This window comes from Triticum urartu, chromosome 3A (assembly GCF_056163025.1).
Source record: "Triticum urartu cultivar PI428250 chromosome 3A, HENAU_Tu73, whole genome shotgun sequence".
In the NCBI taxonomy this organism is placed as follows: domain Eukaryota; kingdom Viridiplantae; phylum Streptophyta; class Magnoliopsida; order Poales; family Poaceae; genus Triticum; species Triticum urartu.
The window spans coordinates 133,645,579-133,660,888 of NC_141875.1; the positions used below are offsets into that span (position 1 = coordinate 133,645,579).

The following is a 15,310-nucleotide window of genomic DNA, read 5'->3' on the forward strand; positions in this document are numbered from 1 at the left end:
TGTGTGTACTGTGTGGACGGCCGCTGGGTGCTGCTCACTGACCAGGGCCGCGTGCAACGACCAATGTTTTAAATAGTGGGCTATGGTATTAGCGGGGCTATAGCGGTAAGTTGTACATGAAATTATTTAGCGACAACACCCTCAAACAGCTATAGCGGGGCTATAGCCGGCTATTTAAAACTATGACAACGACTGTCCTGACAAGGCAAAACATCTTTGCTTCGGTTGAAAAAAAGAACAAGGAAATTTGAACAGGCCAAATCTGCTGAACACGGATCAGGTGACATGCACCTTTGCATGTCACTGTGTGACTTACGGCCCAAATTCATATTTAAACATTGTAAAAAAATCTGAAAAAAATCATGTATGTTCATAGCACATATTAAGATAATCCCTAAAAAATTCAGATCAAAATTCGAAACATACACCAAGAAGCAAAAAAAAGAAATCTGTTATGAATAGTTGTGAATGGTTCTCTGTATACTATTCACATATGAGTTTTTCTTTTTTGTTTCTTGGTGTATGTTTCGAATTTTGATCTGAATTTTTTAGGGATTATCTTAATATGTGCTATGAATATGCATAATTTTTTTTCAGATTTTTTTACAATGTTTAAATATAAATTTAGACCGTAAGTCACACGGTGACATGCAAAGATGCATGTCACCTATCTCTGTCCAAATCCGCTCTGGAAGATGCATGGATCTGCCCAAGCCAGCACATTCAGGATAACTTCATTTCGCCCGACTTATTATTCGCGTGACCAGATGTGAACGATAAGACAATTTACCTCTCCTCATTTTTTCTCGTATATAATCATTTGCTGCTGGTTGTCTGTCCATCGTCCACACTGTGGGCCGTGCTACGCCAAGTATCGGTAGCACTCAAGTAGGCACAGCTTCACAATCAAGTCCAAGGGTTCAGTTTACTCCCATCAAGTCAGAAAATCGTCGACTTTGCAACTTCCTTTCACATTTAACTGGTCTTTGACCTGTTTGACTCTAGTTTTATCCTAGTCAGCAGTGCCACATGCTATTTTTTTCCAATCGGTCAAAACTAACAATCATGCTGGTAGACAAAAGCAGTGATGTTTATCCTTTTTGGACAACTAAGTGCTACTAGCTCTGTACACTAATATAATATAAGATGATTTTGCAGTTAAAGTTAAACCTTACATTAGTTTACAAAGCTAGTGCTCCTTCTCTCGTCTGTAAAGAAATATAAGAATGTTTAGATCACTATCTAAACGCTCTTATATTTCTTTACGGAGCAATCTTATTGAATAACAAGGGCTTTCCTGAATACTCAAAGTTTTAAGAAACTGCTCGAGTTTTGGCAAAAATCTGGCCTACAAAGTCGCATTGATTGGTTGAAAGGCTTGAAAAAAACATAGTTCTGGGGGGATTATATCCAAGGATGACAATTTTAGCTGTGAAGCATTTCAATTTTCTGTTTGAATGACAAGTTTTAGTTTTCCGGGAGATTTTTTATGGCAATTTTAGTTGTAAAAAACGCTAGGGCGGTGTTACTTCGCGACACACGTGTGCCACTTATCATTTGGGGGAATTTATTCATCGTTCGGCACAAGACAAGAATTTTTATTTCGTAACAATTAAGGTGGTAAGGAAATGGATTCCCGGAGGATCGGACTGGTCATAATCTTTTTTTTTTATAAATCATAATCAGTTTCTTAAGTAGGAACAAGTGCTCGCTTTTTTGCTTTTTTCTTTTGAGAAATCAATCATAATCAGTTTGTTAAGTAGGAACAAGTGGTCACAACCACCACACTCAAATCCCCAGCTTTCAACGCGTCAATGTGCGCACGAAGAAGCCCACACCGCCATTGATACGCCCAGTTGACTTCTGTCGGGGCCGAGAGCAACGGCGAACCAGATCGAAAACTGATCGATCTCGAGCTCGCCATTGCCGCAGCTCCCACGTGCTCCGAAGGTCTCGCTTGACAGCGGCACCGGTGGGGTTGTGCACCCGTCCGTGCCACTGCCACATACAGAGACTGAACTGACCGCTCCATAGCTTAATTGCTGGTCATGTAGGGGGGGCATGCCCATGCGCTGGAGATATGTGGCTGATTTGGTGCGAGCTTTTTGTTCGCGTCTTTGTTGCTGCTGCTGCCGCTCTCCTGTCAGGAGTGCGAGGAGGAGTTGGACAGAGCCCCTTTCTGATGCTGGAGAGGGACTGATGCGTCCGTTATTGTTGCTGGATCGTTCAGTGTTTGGTTGAGACAACAATCGGGGAAACGACTCTACAGTCATATGGTTTGCTGCTGCTGCTGCTAATAGTACTAAACCAGCATTCGATCTTCCTCGGTGAATTGGATGAAGCTGTCAACTTGGTTGACGAGCTAGCATCACCATATCAGCGTCTGACAAAATAACCATGCAGCGGTATGCGTTAATCAGAAGGCTCTGCGGGCTCGTATTGTCGGCAGCTCAGCAGCGTCCACAGCAACTTTTCGCCTTTTTCTGGACATAAACCATCACCTTCTCCATAAACCTGAAACCGACATCAAACGGTAGCGAATTTGTGGTCAAGTAGACCAGACACCCCGACATAGACTTTGAATTTCTACCTTGCGCCAACCCTCCATTCATTAGAGGAATTGGACAGGACTGGCCACGCCTCCAATTGGCAGGAGAAGGCATGCCATTCTGACTCCATGAACAAAGACGTCGAACAACACACAAAAAGTGGCCAAGAGCACCTCGAGGATACATGTAGTACTATGCGGGGGATATTACAGATTTACAGGGAGCATCCTAGGTAGTGATATGAACATAGGATGGCTGCATTCCCCTAACTACGTGCTACTCGAGAAGACACGAAACCAAGCCCATATATCTACAAAAGACTGACTGATTGGGGAGGTACAAAGGGTCACAGAGGTCAAAATATAACCAACACCACGAGCCATGGAAACTTGGAAAGTAGGGGTCCTCCTTGTTCTCATACTACTGTATATCGCAAACAACCACGGGGAGCGCGTCTCCATATCATGAACAGTCTTCTTCTTAAGCGGTCCAAAAGCATCATCATCCAGAAGAAAGCCCTGCTATGCACGACCCCTAAACAAGAAAACAATTTGCTGCATGAGACAGACTGAAACCCCCAGTTCAATGCTAGTTCTTGATCTCTTCCAGACGACTATGCTGACATAATACAAGTGAAAAGATCAGATAAGAAAACATCACATATGATTGTGTTCTGCAGTACCTATTCAATAGTCACAAACAAAATTACATTCTATGTTCATTAAGCTGTTAACAGGTAGGCCCAAAGCTAAGCCTTGGCATCACAATAAATACACCCTTATCTTATGAACACAGTGCTCTGTATACTTATTCTCATACTCCATCCGTAAAGAAATATAAGAGCGTTTAGATAACTAAAATAGTGATCTAAACACTCTTATATTTCTTTACAGAGGGAGTATCTTGTAAGGGCATGAGCACTAGTTAAGACCTCAAACAAAAACGTGATTATGAGGATGCATAGTCATCAGTGTAGCTCAATTTTAACTAAGCATAGAGTGTGTCGTGTTGGCTGTTCAACCTACTTCGGTGTAGTCTTAGAAGTCCTACAGTTTACATGGAAAAGACAAGCACTTCAAACTTCCACAGATAGAATTGAACGTCAAAATCGGTATAATGCATGGTCAACAGAAGATATTAATCCACACACTGAAAATCCTCTTCTTAACTAAAGAAAAAATTATGAAATAAATAAGTGTCTAGATGGAAATTCTTTCTACAAACAAGGACAAATTGCATAAAGCGTGCATATTGTCCTATTTTCATGTGATCATGTCAAATTCGGCAAGGAAAGTTGTTAATTGCTATAGCGTGGTCTTCATGCATGATTTGTTTAAAATGAAGTATAACTTGTCGTAGTGGTGAAAACGACTCCAAATATATGGTGCAAATGGACCCAGGTAGACAATCTTTCCAAGTTGGCTTTCAAACATTTATTTTTACAGATGCGGCATAAAGTTGGAGAATTATATAAAAATGAAGTCAAAGACAAACTAAATAGAACATGTGGCATTTAAATGGAGATAGAGCTATATGCATAAATGTCAGTTGAAGTCAAGGGCCAGCATGTATCTAGCTAAATACTTTATACTTGCTTGTTATGCATAAAATGGCTTTTCTGGCTGTTCTTCCTTTGTTTGCTTTCCATAGTGGGCACAAACAACTTTCAGGCAAAGTCCAGGCTGTTCAGCAAATGCTGATAGCATATCCACCTTACACACACAAGCCATACTCTTAGCAGTCCTTTTAGAGCAACTCCAACGGGCCGACCCAAACGGACGGCGATTTCGTCCGCTTCTTGTCCGTTTGGGTCGGCCAGACGGACACGGATGCCCGCTTCCGCATTTGGGTCGGCGCGTGCGCCCAACGCTGGCCTGAGACCCATTTTGACGGCGCCAAAACAAAATGAACACATGCATATTAAAAAAAGAAAAACAGCATTAATTAAACATTAAAGCCGGCCACAAAGGCCGGCGAGAGTCCACGCGTCCACATTTGCATTTAAAAAAAACAGCCTAAATTACGAGGCGGCGCGCTGCCCTAGGCATCGTCGTCGTCGTCCTCGGGGTCCGTGAGGTCAATGAGCATCGGCACCAGCCCGGCCCAGGCGAACGCCGTGTTCCAGAGCGCCGTCATGTCGGGCAGTGCCGGCGTGGGGGGTTGTGCGGCCGCCTGTGCAGCCGCGGCCTCGCGCTGCTCCTCCTCGAGGTCGCGCTCGAGCATCTCGAGGTACTCGCCGTCGCGGCGCTCCTCGGCCACCCTGATGCTGCGCCAGTGCTCGAGGTACGCCTGCTCCTGCGCCGGCGTCGCTCCCATCCAGACCGGCGGCGCGCGTACCCATTCGCGCACTACTCCCGTCCAGGAGTAGCGCTTGATGGGGGACGGCTCGGGCTCCGCCTCCGTCTTGATGGGGGTCGGCGGGGCCACCGGCGGCACCACGCTGTCGCCCGCCGCGGAGAGGGCAAGGGCCTGCGCCATTGCCGCCTCGTACCGAGCCTCTTCTTCCGCCTTCGCCGCCTCCGCCCTGCGCCGCTCGTCCTCCTCGCTCTCCCGGAAGACGGTCGCAAGTGCCGCCTGGTAGGCGTCCTCCGCCGCCTGGTCCTCCTCGCGGACGACGAGCGCCGGTGGCGGCGACCTCCAGTCGACCTCGCGCACGCCCCGTCGCCTCGCCTCCTCGTGCTCGAAGGCGAACCACCTCGCCCAGTTGGGCGAGTCGGTTGCGTAGGCGGCCTCGCGGCGCTGCTCCAACGTCAGCATCGCCCGCCGGCGCCACACCTCCTCCGCGTGAGCGCGAGCCGACCGCGGCGCCGCTGGCACTGGGATCCTCTCTGGATCCAGATGCCAGTCGTGCGGCAGCGTCACGTCGGGATACGGCAGAGGCTGGCAGTGCTGCCAGTGCCACTCCGCCTGGTGCACTGGCACGTTCACGCGCTGCCTCTGCCGGCGAGGCGCCGGCGGAGGCGGGAGGAAAGGGGTGGCGGGGGACTTGCCATTGGCCTTGCTGCCGCTGGCGCCGAAGAAGAGGCCCATCTCTGCTGTGGTTGTGGTGGCTAGGGTTTGCCGGCGACGAGGGAGCAAAGGATGGCAGATGTGGACGGCGAGTTTGGATGAGGACGGCCCCGCCGCACGGTCGGCTTAAAAAAGGACGAGCGCCGTCGCTGACGCGTGGGCCCGTCATCATAAATTAAGCTGACCGCGTGGGCAGCGGGTAGTTGGACGGCCGCCATGTGGGGACGCGGCGGACAGCGGAAAGGCGCGCGAAGCGTCCGTCCGGCGTCCGCGCCGACGCATTTGGGGCGCAAATTTGGGCCGCAAATGCGTCGGCGCGGACGCGACGCGGACGTGATTTGGGTTTGGGTCGGCGCGTTGGGCCGCCACTTTTGTCCGCGCTGACCCAAACGGACGCAGGCGGATGAAATGGGTCGGCCCTTTGGAGTTGCTGTTACAGCCTATGCAAAACCCATAACATCTACATAGAGTTTCCTCAACAATCTGTGTGTACTCTCTTTGAACTGACTTTTTTAACTAACTGAGCCAAACGTCTTGTAGTGGATCTGTGGATGTAGAATACTCTTTTATTTCGCCCAAAGCACCATCATTCTCACTTACACTCTCACTATAAACCTAAATATATAGGGAAGATAAGAAGTAGAAACCATGAAGGTCTCCAACATTATTCAAAAGCAATGTTCAGGAAATCGTTAACAGGTAACTGCTCGGTCGGCTGGCGAGTAGGCCATTAATAGGTGAATCGATCAGTTAATCGGCCGATAAATCAGCTACTCGGTGATCCACTGAGCAGGGATTAATCGGCCAGTTAACTGATTTATTGGCCAATATTTTGAACAAGTGAAGATCATAACATGTATTCCTATATAGCATTACACTGACACGTACCGTCTGGGTCTGTGTTGGTGATGTGTCAACCAATCTGGCCTCATGTGAAACTCCAGCAGAACTAACAGATACCAAAGCCAAATCAAGATGATATCAGGGAAACAAAGGTTGTACCATAAGATCTGTATATTCCTACTTGACACAGAACTACAAAATAAAATGAAATACACCTGTTCTGCAAAGCTAAAACTTCTGGAATAGGAGCATTGGGATACCACCTACAGACTTTGCTTCCTTGCAAACACAGTTGGCCTGATGTGATGAAAAATTAGGCAAATGATATCTGATGTTTACTAAAACACGTAGACTGCAATTACCAAAGGAAACCAAAGACAAAATAAAACTGCCGAAAACAAGAAAACATCACCTTCACACAGCTTGACAGTCACGGCAACAAAGAGAATGACAACTGGTCTTTGCTGCATCTGCTGCTGCAGAGTCTCGGCTGGGAATTGATTTGCATGTGCCTCCCACAAAGCAACAACAGCCGTCTCTCTTCAAAAACATAATCAGAAAATGCACAAGCATGTAGAACAGCACAGAAGACTGTCATGAAGCAACTAAAAGTGACCAACAATGAAGCTCTATAAACATACCTGCCATCGCTTATGTACATGTTACGGACTGCCCGAGGTGCACCATTGACAGTAACAGTTTTCACATTTGAAACTTCCAGCATAAGACCAATGGCATCTGCATCAGGCACCAAAAGGCAAAAGCAATCCTAGATTAGACAGAGAAAAGAGCAGCGGCTGCACACATAATTATGGAGGCAGAATGATTCAGTCACAAATACAGATTATATACCAGACATTAGCGCTGTGTTGTTTTCACGCGATCGGAGGACTTCATAAGGAGATATCTTGTATGCATACACCGGAAAACTATCAGGCACATGTTCATCCTTGCTTATCTCTGTGTCCCTCGTGAACATTGCCATGCAAGGATGATCAACAGCCCTATAGGGCAGACTAGGGTGGACAACCTTAAAGTGGTGTATGTAATACACATCATCCTCCTTGATGCGTGACAAAAAGAGCTGTGCAAGCCACGCAGGTACTTGGCCGGCCATCATATCCCCCTATGTCATAGATATTGAACCAGCACGGTGACCTTACATGATAAAGGTAAATGAAACAAAACATTACAAAGCTACAAGTATCTCACCTGCTCATCGAGCATCACAAAATCAAGCCGCGGAATTCCTGTTAGTTGATGCTTGCTCATGTAATGTGAAATGCGCGTTATTCTGACTCGAATCCTCACCCGGTTGTTTGACGCCAGGGTCACATCCTTCAGCAAGGTGTAATCCATCTCCTGCTAACAGAAAAGGAAACAAAATCAGAGCTAAACCAAAACTAGGAAAACAATAAATGGGCATGAACCCACTAGAGGATACACGGTGTGCGACACTGCAAAAAGAACAAATCTGACATATATCCAAAAGGAGAAAGCTCTGTGCTGAATTAAACAGAGCGGAACACATAACAGAGGACTGCTACAACATGGCATGGACTGAAGAACTCAACAGATGCTTACAATCCTTAACCTTCCTTTTGTGAACAATGTAAGCTACAATATCGTGATAGACTACCTCGCTGTCAGAATCTTCTGAACAATCTGCATCATTTTTAGATTCACCCATACCACCATCTTGTCCTGAACCATCCTCTCTCTCTTCATGATCATTGGGTTCGACTCGTGCTTTCTTCGACTGTTTTTCAGCTAAGCGAGTCGAGCGCCTTATGGTGGGTGCAGGGCGCCCTTCTGTCTCGTCATCCTTCTCATCACCGTCAATTCTTCTAATCAGTGCACGCTTCCTACTGGGTGGAGCACCCGACACCCCCACCTGCAATTCACCATCCTTGCTCCCACCGGTAACCGCCCGCACCACACGCTTCCTAGGGGTCGGCACCGCGGGAACACCATCCTCCTCGCCGCTCCTCCCGTTGCCGGCATCAGCGGCAACCCCCTCTTCCTCGCCGTCACCGACCTCGTTAAAAGAACCATACGCCTGGACTGTTTTTGGCTTGGGGCCGCCCAAACCCTCCACCAATGGACCAGAGACCTCCCCACGGGGCATGGCCTTCCACCAGCGCGCGTTCTCTGCTTCGAGGAGCGAGACCCGGGCCTCCAGGTCGGCAATGCGGGGGGACGTGGCGGCGAGCTCGGCCTCGAGGACGCATACCTTCGCCGCGACCTCCGCCGCGGCGTCCATCTCTAGCGGCGGGGACGGTCGCGGGCGACGATGCGGCGGCACCGCGGTAGAACCCTAGCGTCGGAATGCTCGCACTGGTGGTCAGACGTCAGGAGGACTGTGCCACGATTGTGTGCGGAAAGAAGGAGAAGGAGAGGCGGCTTTGCCCTTTGCGCTTCTGGGCTGGCGACACGTGCGGTGAAATGGGCTGGGACTGGGACAGGCCGCATGGACCGCTTCTATAGGCTTTTTGCTTCACACGCTTGTTCCCCCCAACAAAAACTTCACAACCCTAAAAAAAGAAAAAAAAGCTTCACAAGTTTGTGCATTCTTCGATGAGAGAATACCCTAGAGCAAGTATAATAAGGTGACGTATGCGGGCTATAATACTTTAAATATTATATCTTAGTTAAGTTGGATGAGAGAGAAGAGGATAGCGTAAGTACGCGGGATTTACAGCCGGCTGTAGCATGAACTCTAAGAAGCTATGTGAGAGTGTATGATGGGTCATGTGGTAGAAAAATAATACTTTCTTGTAACCCACTGCTATACATGTTAGCTATTACATTGACTAAGATGACATGACAACATGTTATAGCCATCAACCTATTGTTAACCATGCTCTTATTTGGGCTTTCTTAAAAGGGAATGTCTAGGGCACATTTAGATGTGCCCAACTTATTGCACATCTAAATGAGTGAATCAAGCATGAAGAGAAAAAGAAAAAAGAAAAATAAAATATTCACACGAATCTCAACATACAGCTCGCCGGTGGAAAAACTGTGTGTTACGATCCCCCTCCTTGAGCCAATCAATACGGGATCGTTGGCGCCATAGCATCTCTTCTCTGTACAACAATTCGTCCAAGTGATCTGACTCTTTCCGAATTTCTTTACGATCTGCATTCATGTTCATGAGCTCCTCTAATCTGCACCTCGACTTTTCAATCTCCTTGATCACGTTCCCAAAAGTCTTCCTACTCCAAGAGTGGAGCTTTTCCATCATCTTGTCTAGAGAAACTTTTATGTCATGCAGCCCATGTTTGGCACCCCCATCACGCCAAGCTTCAGCCACCACTTCCTCAAGAGCAGCCTCTCGCTCCCACATTACTTCGTAACGCCGAACACACCTCACCCTGCCACCATTTTCAGGTATGCACCTCACAAGGAGAGGGAGGTGATCCGAACATGAGGAGATCAGGTGCTTCACTGATGCCTCAGGAAATTTATTCCTCCAAACGTTGTCCGCCACTGCACGATCCAACCTTACTTGCACGTTAGCCCGCCCGCTGCGCTTATTATCATAAGTAAACGGGTAACCAGAGAACCCAAGATCTGAAAGATTGCAGGCCTCAAGCACGTCCCGGAAAGCTATCATTTGCCCAGGTGACCTTGGTGTATCCGACAAATGCTCATAGTCCCACATAACTTCATTGAAGTCCCCAGCCAAGAGCCAAGGTAGATCATCCTGAGCTTTCAATCTTTTTAGCCCTTCCCACATTAGGTGTCTATTTTCCACCCGTGGTTCCCCATACACAAAGGTGATTCTCCATAGTTGATCATCAGCAGGTAACCGGACATACGCATCAATCCATCTTCTATTGCAATCACGAATATCGACGTACAAAGACTCATCCCAAAACAAGGCTAGACCACCACTATTACCATCACTACTGACTCCTTCAAAACCACGAAGACCGACTCTATTGCGAAGACGATACATCTTTTCTATATTCTGCCTAGTTTCACATAAAAAGATCATGCTCGGGGAATGGGCTCGAGTGTGAGCCACAAGATCACGAACTGTCGAGGTGTTCCCCGCACCCCGACAATTCCACACAATGCAATTCATTGCTCCTGACGGGGCACCACATCTGGCCCCGTCAGTTTACCGGCGGCCCTTGGGCCGGTCGCCTCCATGTCCGCCTCACACGCCGTGCTAGTTGCTTCATCATCTACCTGGTGCGCCTCCGTTTTCCCTTTTTTCTGAATGCCTCCAACAGGAACTTCAACAAACGGCACCAAGGCCTTGCCGCCAAGTTCAGCCTGGACATGGCCAAGCAGGCCATCCACATGCCGCTTACCCAAGATAGAATCATTGTACACCATTGAGTCCAGAACGCTGTCAAACGAAACCTCAAGGGAGTCGAGGCCTCTCATGGCAGGAATCATGTCGTCTGGTTTAGGAGCATTGTCTCTGATCACAAGTGCTCCATGCCTCCTACCTGCTGGTACTTTTTTGCCTCCTCCTGCACTCTTCTTTTTGTGTGGCCTAGTCGTATCTCCACCATGTTTTTCAACAGCTCGTGCATCAAACTGCACCTTCATCTGTTGTACCTTACTGCACTCCGGCTGCTGATTGGATAACTACAGCCGTATCCTTTCCACCTCACTTGCCAGCTTCTCGTCCGTCTATGCCTCACCCATTTTTTCCTGCTCCTCAAAGCCATCGTGTGCATCCACTCTTTCTGGTATTTCATGTACTTGTTCGTATGCAGTACTCGCTGCTGATCTGGCTGCTTGACATGTGGCCGAACCCACACTACCCAGGGAGAAATCCATCCCACGCCGTGCCCTTGGATGTCCAGGTGAAGGTGTGAATACCGGCCTCTGTTCATATTTCTTGTACGGGGAGCAGCGGAGAGAAGAATCATACGCTTTTGATGGGAACCCCAGCTTCTTCTTCTCACAAGCCTCTTTGTCATGACCCAAGAACCCACAGAAGAAGCAAAAGTGTGGAACTCGCTCGTACTTCAGTTTAAACGTGATGCGTTTAGTCACACCTTTTGCATTGTACTCAAGTGTGACCTCCTTCTGCAATCTTTTATTATAGGTCAGCTTCACACGAATTCGTAGGAACTCACTCGTACCATGGCCAAAATCCGGTGCATCCACTTCCAAAACTTCTCCCAACGTGCCTCCCAGAGCATTACCATAGGCCTTGGTCTGTTTCTTCCAAGGTACATCAAATACCCTCACCCAAACTGGCACAGAATCCAGTGCCGTTTCAGACGGCCGAGCATCACTATCAAACGGCCTGACCAGCAGTGCATCCCCATCATAAATCCACGGACCACCCCGAGCCACAAATCTGTAGTCTCCTTCCGAGAAGAAGGTAATCACGTAGTAGTTTTTCTGCACTGGTTTGAACTCCACTCCTGTTCGCAGCTGCCATATTTTCTCAAAGTGGTCAGACAAAGTTTTCGCACTTGGGCGCTTCTGCGATCTGTACAGGCTCATGAGCTTCCATCCCATCTCCTCTTCATCTTCATCCTCGGCGAAGTCTACTGCCACAAACGCGACGTCATCCATGTCCAATTCCCCTCCGATCTGCGCGTCAACTCCTGTTGGTAGCCCACCTCCAGATGAGGGTCCGTCCCAGTTTCTATCCTCCATCGGCGCCTCCTCCTCCCCTGAATACATACTCGCTGGCCTGCTCATTACTATCGCGCCGCTACCATGATGCTTCGGGTGGGCGGGATCCTCATCGGTTCCCCCAAGATCACCCCCACCTCTAGCAGCAAGCGACGACCGCGACATCCCAGACGATGGACGAGTTCTTCCTGGGTCAGGATCTGGTGGATTGGCGGCGCTGGGCGAGGATTTTGTGCCACACCGATTCAGGTTGCGACTATTAGTAGGCGCCGCAGCCGTTGGAACGTGGCAGTTGTGTAGAACACGGATCGAATCCACGAGAGACAGACGGAGACTCTTAGACGACGAAGACATCGGTAACGAAGCCGGACAGGACAGCCGCCGGCGCTCCGATACGCTTCCATCCATGTTAGGGCCAGGCGGCGGCGGGAGATCGCCAATCGCCAGAGCTAACCTAACCCTAGACGAAGCAGACTCCTTCCTTACTCGATGTTGTTTTTGTTGGAGCGACAATGCCATACACTCATCCTTGTGAACACACACACACATACCCTACCCCTATGAGCATCTCTGAAAGACTGAGTCGACACATCATCTTGAAATTGATGAAGTCGCCACAGAGACCTTTTTAGTCGATGAAAATGTCTTCTCACACTGAACGCACATCGCCAGAAGGCCTGAAATAAATTCAGGAAATATGAGCATCAATATCAAGTCTAGAATTTGAACCCTGGTGAGCTGACAATATCACTGTCTCCTAACCATCGAACTACTGATTGATTTGCCTAAATATATCTATCATAAAAACCACTTTATAAACAAAAATGAAAATGTTAATCGTGCATTTGAAAAATACTAAATGGTTATAGAAAAAATATGTTTATTGTATACAAAAAATATATAATGTGTATGAAAAAAGGACATTAAAACATATATGTAAACATGTTAATAATGTATTTTATAAATATTAAACATGTATATAAAATAGGGTCCTGATGTATGCTAAAAATGTACAATGTGTTTGGAAAAGGTTGACATAAAAAATATGTTTTGAATTTTTTTAATCATGTATTTATAAAATATTAAACCTGAATTTGAAAAATATTCATGATTTATAACAAAAAATGAACAATTTGTATGAAAAAAATATATGTTTTCGGAATTTTTCATAATGTATTAGGAAAATATATTATATAAAAAATATTTCTAATGTATACATAAAATATAGAATGTGTGTGAATTTTTTTGAAATCAAAATATATGTTTGGAAAAAGTATTAACCATATATTTGAATAAAATCTATTTGTATAGAAAATAGTACTCAACTTGTATAGAAAAAATATTTTAATATATACAAAAAATGTTTCATGTATTTAAGAAAATGTTCCTGTTGTATATGAAAAAGAAATAAAAAACAAATGAAACCCAAGAAATAAAAATTAAAGAAACTAGTGAAAACCGTTGCAAAAGAATGAAACCCGATAAAGAAACAAAAAAAACTGATGAAAAGCAAGAAAGAAACCAAGAAAATGGGATAAAAGTAAAGAAAATAGAAAGAAAAAAGAAAGAGAAAAGACCAGTGAAAACGAAGAAAAGAAACAAAGAAAACCAAAAAAGCAAAGAAAAGAGTAGAAACAGAGAAATAACGAAGGAAACCGGTGAAAAAGGAAAACCGAAAAAACTAAAACAGAAAAGAACAGTAGAGAAAGGACTGGAACCAACGAACATCACACAATCGAGGGACGAGAAGACATCGATTGAAAAAAATGCCAAAAATAGGCCGGCGCAGAAACAACGGAAGAGGGAGAATCCTCCGCTTGAGAGCAGGCAGCTTCCAGCCTGTTATAAGCGAGATATATAGCTCTCACGCTTCCCTGAAGCGTATTGACATTATTTATTTATTTCAATTGGAAAAGCTTGGTCATCTCCTATTGGGCGCTTAACACGCCAGATACTGCCTTTTTTTGTATATAAAAGGTGAGCGCTTGTTTTGTAGTGGGCTAGCCCATGTACGTTGCGACATAGATTCGGTTTTTGGGAAGCTTCTGGCTTCTCCTTTTCTTTTTTGTTCTACTTTTTCCTGCTAGTTTTTCGTTTTTTTGGTTTTTGTTTGATGTTTATTCATTTTTATTTTATTGAAAATCACGAAAAAAATCCAATTGTCAACTTTTTTGTTTTTGTCAACTTTTTTTAAACCCACAAACTTTTTCAAATCTGTGATCTTTTTCAAATTTATAATCATTTTTTAAAATTCACAAATTATTTTAAAATTTATGAGTATTTTTCAAATTCATGAATTTTCTTTATTTCACAAACTTATTTCAACTTCACGAAGTTTTCCTCAAATTCATGAACCTTTTCAATTCATGACATGGGAATACTCAGAATAGGTCGAGGATCTCGGTCGACCCTGACTTCCTACCGCCCTCGGCTAATTTGAGTGTGTGATAATGGACAAGCGAACGTCCTGCTCACGCCGGAGTTTAAGAACCTTGCACTATCCCATGTCAAGGATGCGCAAGCGAAAAGTGTGGCAATGGAAATCGAGGCAACCGAAGCCGTCCCTACCTGTGGGTTCCCTTCCAAGTGTAGGAAGAGTGTGTAATTCCAACCCTACTAGAAGGTCGTGGACTAACTGAGTGCTAGAGACCTATAACCCAAACTAAATTCATGCTTACATGTAGCTATTCAGATCCTAGTTGTGTCAGACTTTAGAAAATCATTGCTTAGATCTTTTTTATGAACAACTTCCACTGCCGATTTTGGGAAACACATGCTATTTTTCTTCAAAATAAACAAGACCAACCAAAAACAAAACAGAGGAGACCCTGGAAAAAGAGGGAGAAAAGACAAGAGCGGAGAAACGGAGAAGTGACGTATCGGGGCAGGAACACACCATGCCAGGAAGAATCACATGCAAATATCAAACAACAACTGCGAAGGCCTATATGCATAGCGAAGAAAGAAAAATGATGGTAAGCGAGAAGAAGACGAGCAAGAGCAACGAGGCTTAGAAGGGACCTACCTCGAATGGAGACATAGAGGGATACGAACAGGGATAACCCAACAACAAAGCGGGAGCTCTAAATGCCCGCGAGAAGAGGTCATACTGCTAGGTGCCACCCCATGCATAGTGCAAACACAACGCGAGAGACGGGGGCAAGATAACTACAGAAAACAGGAGTCACTAACCCGCGGGACCAGAAGCACACGGGCCTAAGAATAGCCAAAGAGCAGAGTCGCGCGATGCAAACCATGGTATAGAGAAGGCAACACAAAGATGGCAAAAGCAA

The 15,310-nt window shown here is 46.1% G+C and overlaps 3 protein-coding genes across 6 annotated transcripts; all 3 read right to left on the reverse strand.

The window, feature by feature from the left end:
- Positions 1–2,908: 2,908 nt before the first annotated feature.
- LOC125548171 (uncharacterized) lies at positions 2,909–8,815 on the reverse strand. Of its 4 annotated transcripts, none has more exons than XM_087546609.1 (8): positions 8,041–8,815; positions 7,713–7,763; positions 7,254–7,527; positions 7,043–7,139; positions 6,814–6,941; positions 6,617–6,698; positions 6,447–6,507; positions 2,909–3,083 (listed from the first exon to the last, which is right to left on the reverse strand). In XM_087546609.1, the coding sequence occupies exons 1-8, from the start codon at positions 8,662–8,664 to the stop codon at positions 3,051–3,053; spliced, it is 1,350 nt and encodes a 449-aa protein (XP_087402735.1). In that variant the 5' UTR covers positions 8,665–8,815; the 3' UTR covers positions 2,909–3,050. The 4 variants fall into 4 exon arrangements, with proteins under 4 accessions (XP_087402735.1, XP_048567800.2, XP_087402733.1 ...); XM_048711843.2 differs by having other exon boundaries at positions 7,614–7,763; XM_087546607.1 differs by having other exon boundaries at positions 7,713–7,766.
- On the reverse strand, positions 4,145–5,822 carry LOC147978938 (uncharacterized). The gene has a single exon (XM_087546610.1). The coding sequence runs from the start codon at positions 5,577–5,579 to the stop codon at positions 4,590–4,592; it is 990 nt and encodes a 329-aa protein (XP_087402736.1). The 5' UTR covers positions 5,580–5,822; the 3' UTR covers positions 4,145–4,589.
- Positions 8,816–9,396: 581 nt separating the features above from the next.
- LOC147978939 (uncharacterized) lies at positions 9,397–10,143 on the reverse strand. Its single transcript, XM_087514953.1, has one exon. The coding sequence runs from the start codon at positions 10,141–10,143 to the stop codon at positions 9,397–9,399; it is 747 nt and encodes a 248-aa protein (XP_087371079.1).
- Between the last annotated feature and the right edge of the window lie 5,167 nt (positions 10,144–15,310).

Bases quoted from the DNA above. Each gene is read 5' to 3' on its own strand.
- LOC125548171 (XM_048711842.2), bottom strand. From the start codon at position 8,664: ATGGACGCCGCGGCGGAGGTCGCGGCGAAGGTATGCGTCCTCGAGGCC. The intron at 7,767-8,040 runs GTAGTCTATCAC...CTTTTCTGTTAG, and splicing joins CAGAAGATTCTGACAGCGAG to CAGGAGATGGATTACACCTT. The intron at 7,140-7,253 runs GTATATAATCTG...TGCCTGATGCAG, and splicing joins CAACACAGCGCTAATGTCTG to ATGCCATTGGTCTTATGCTG.
- LOC147978938 (XM_087546610.1), bottom strand. From the start codon at position 5,579: ATGGGCCTCTTCTTCGGCGCCAGCGGCAGCAAGGCCAATGGCAAGTCC.
- LOC147978939 (XM_087514953.1), bottom strand. From the start codon at position 10,143: ATGTGGGAAGGGCTAAAAAGATTGAAAGCTCAGGATGATCTACCTTGG.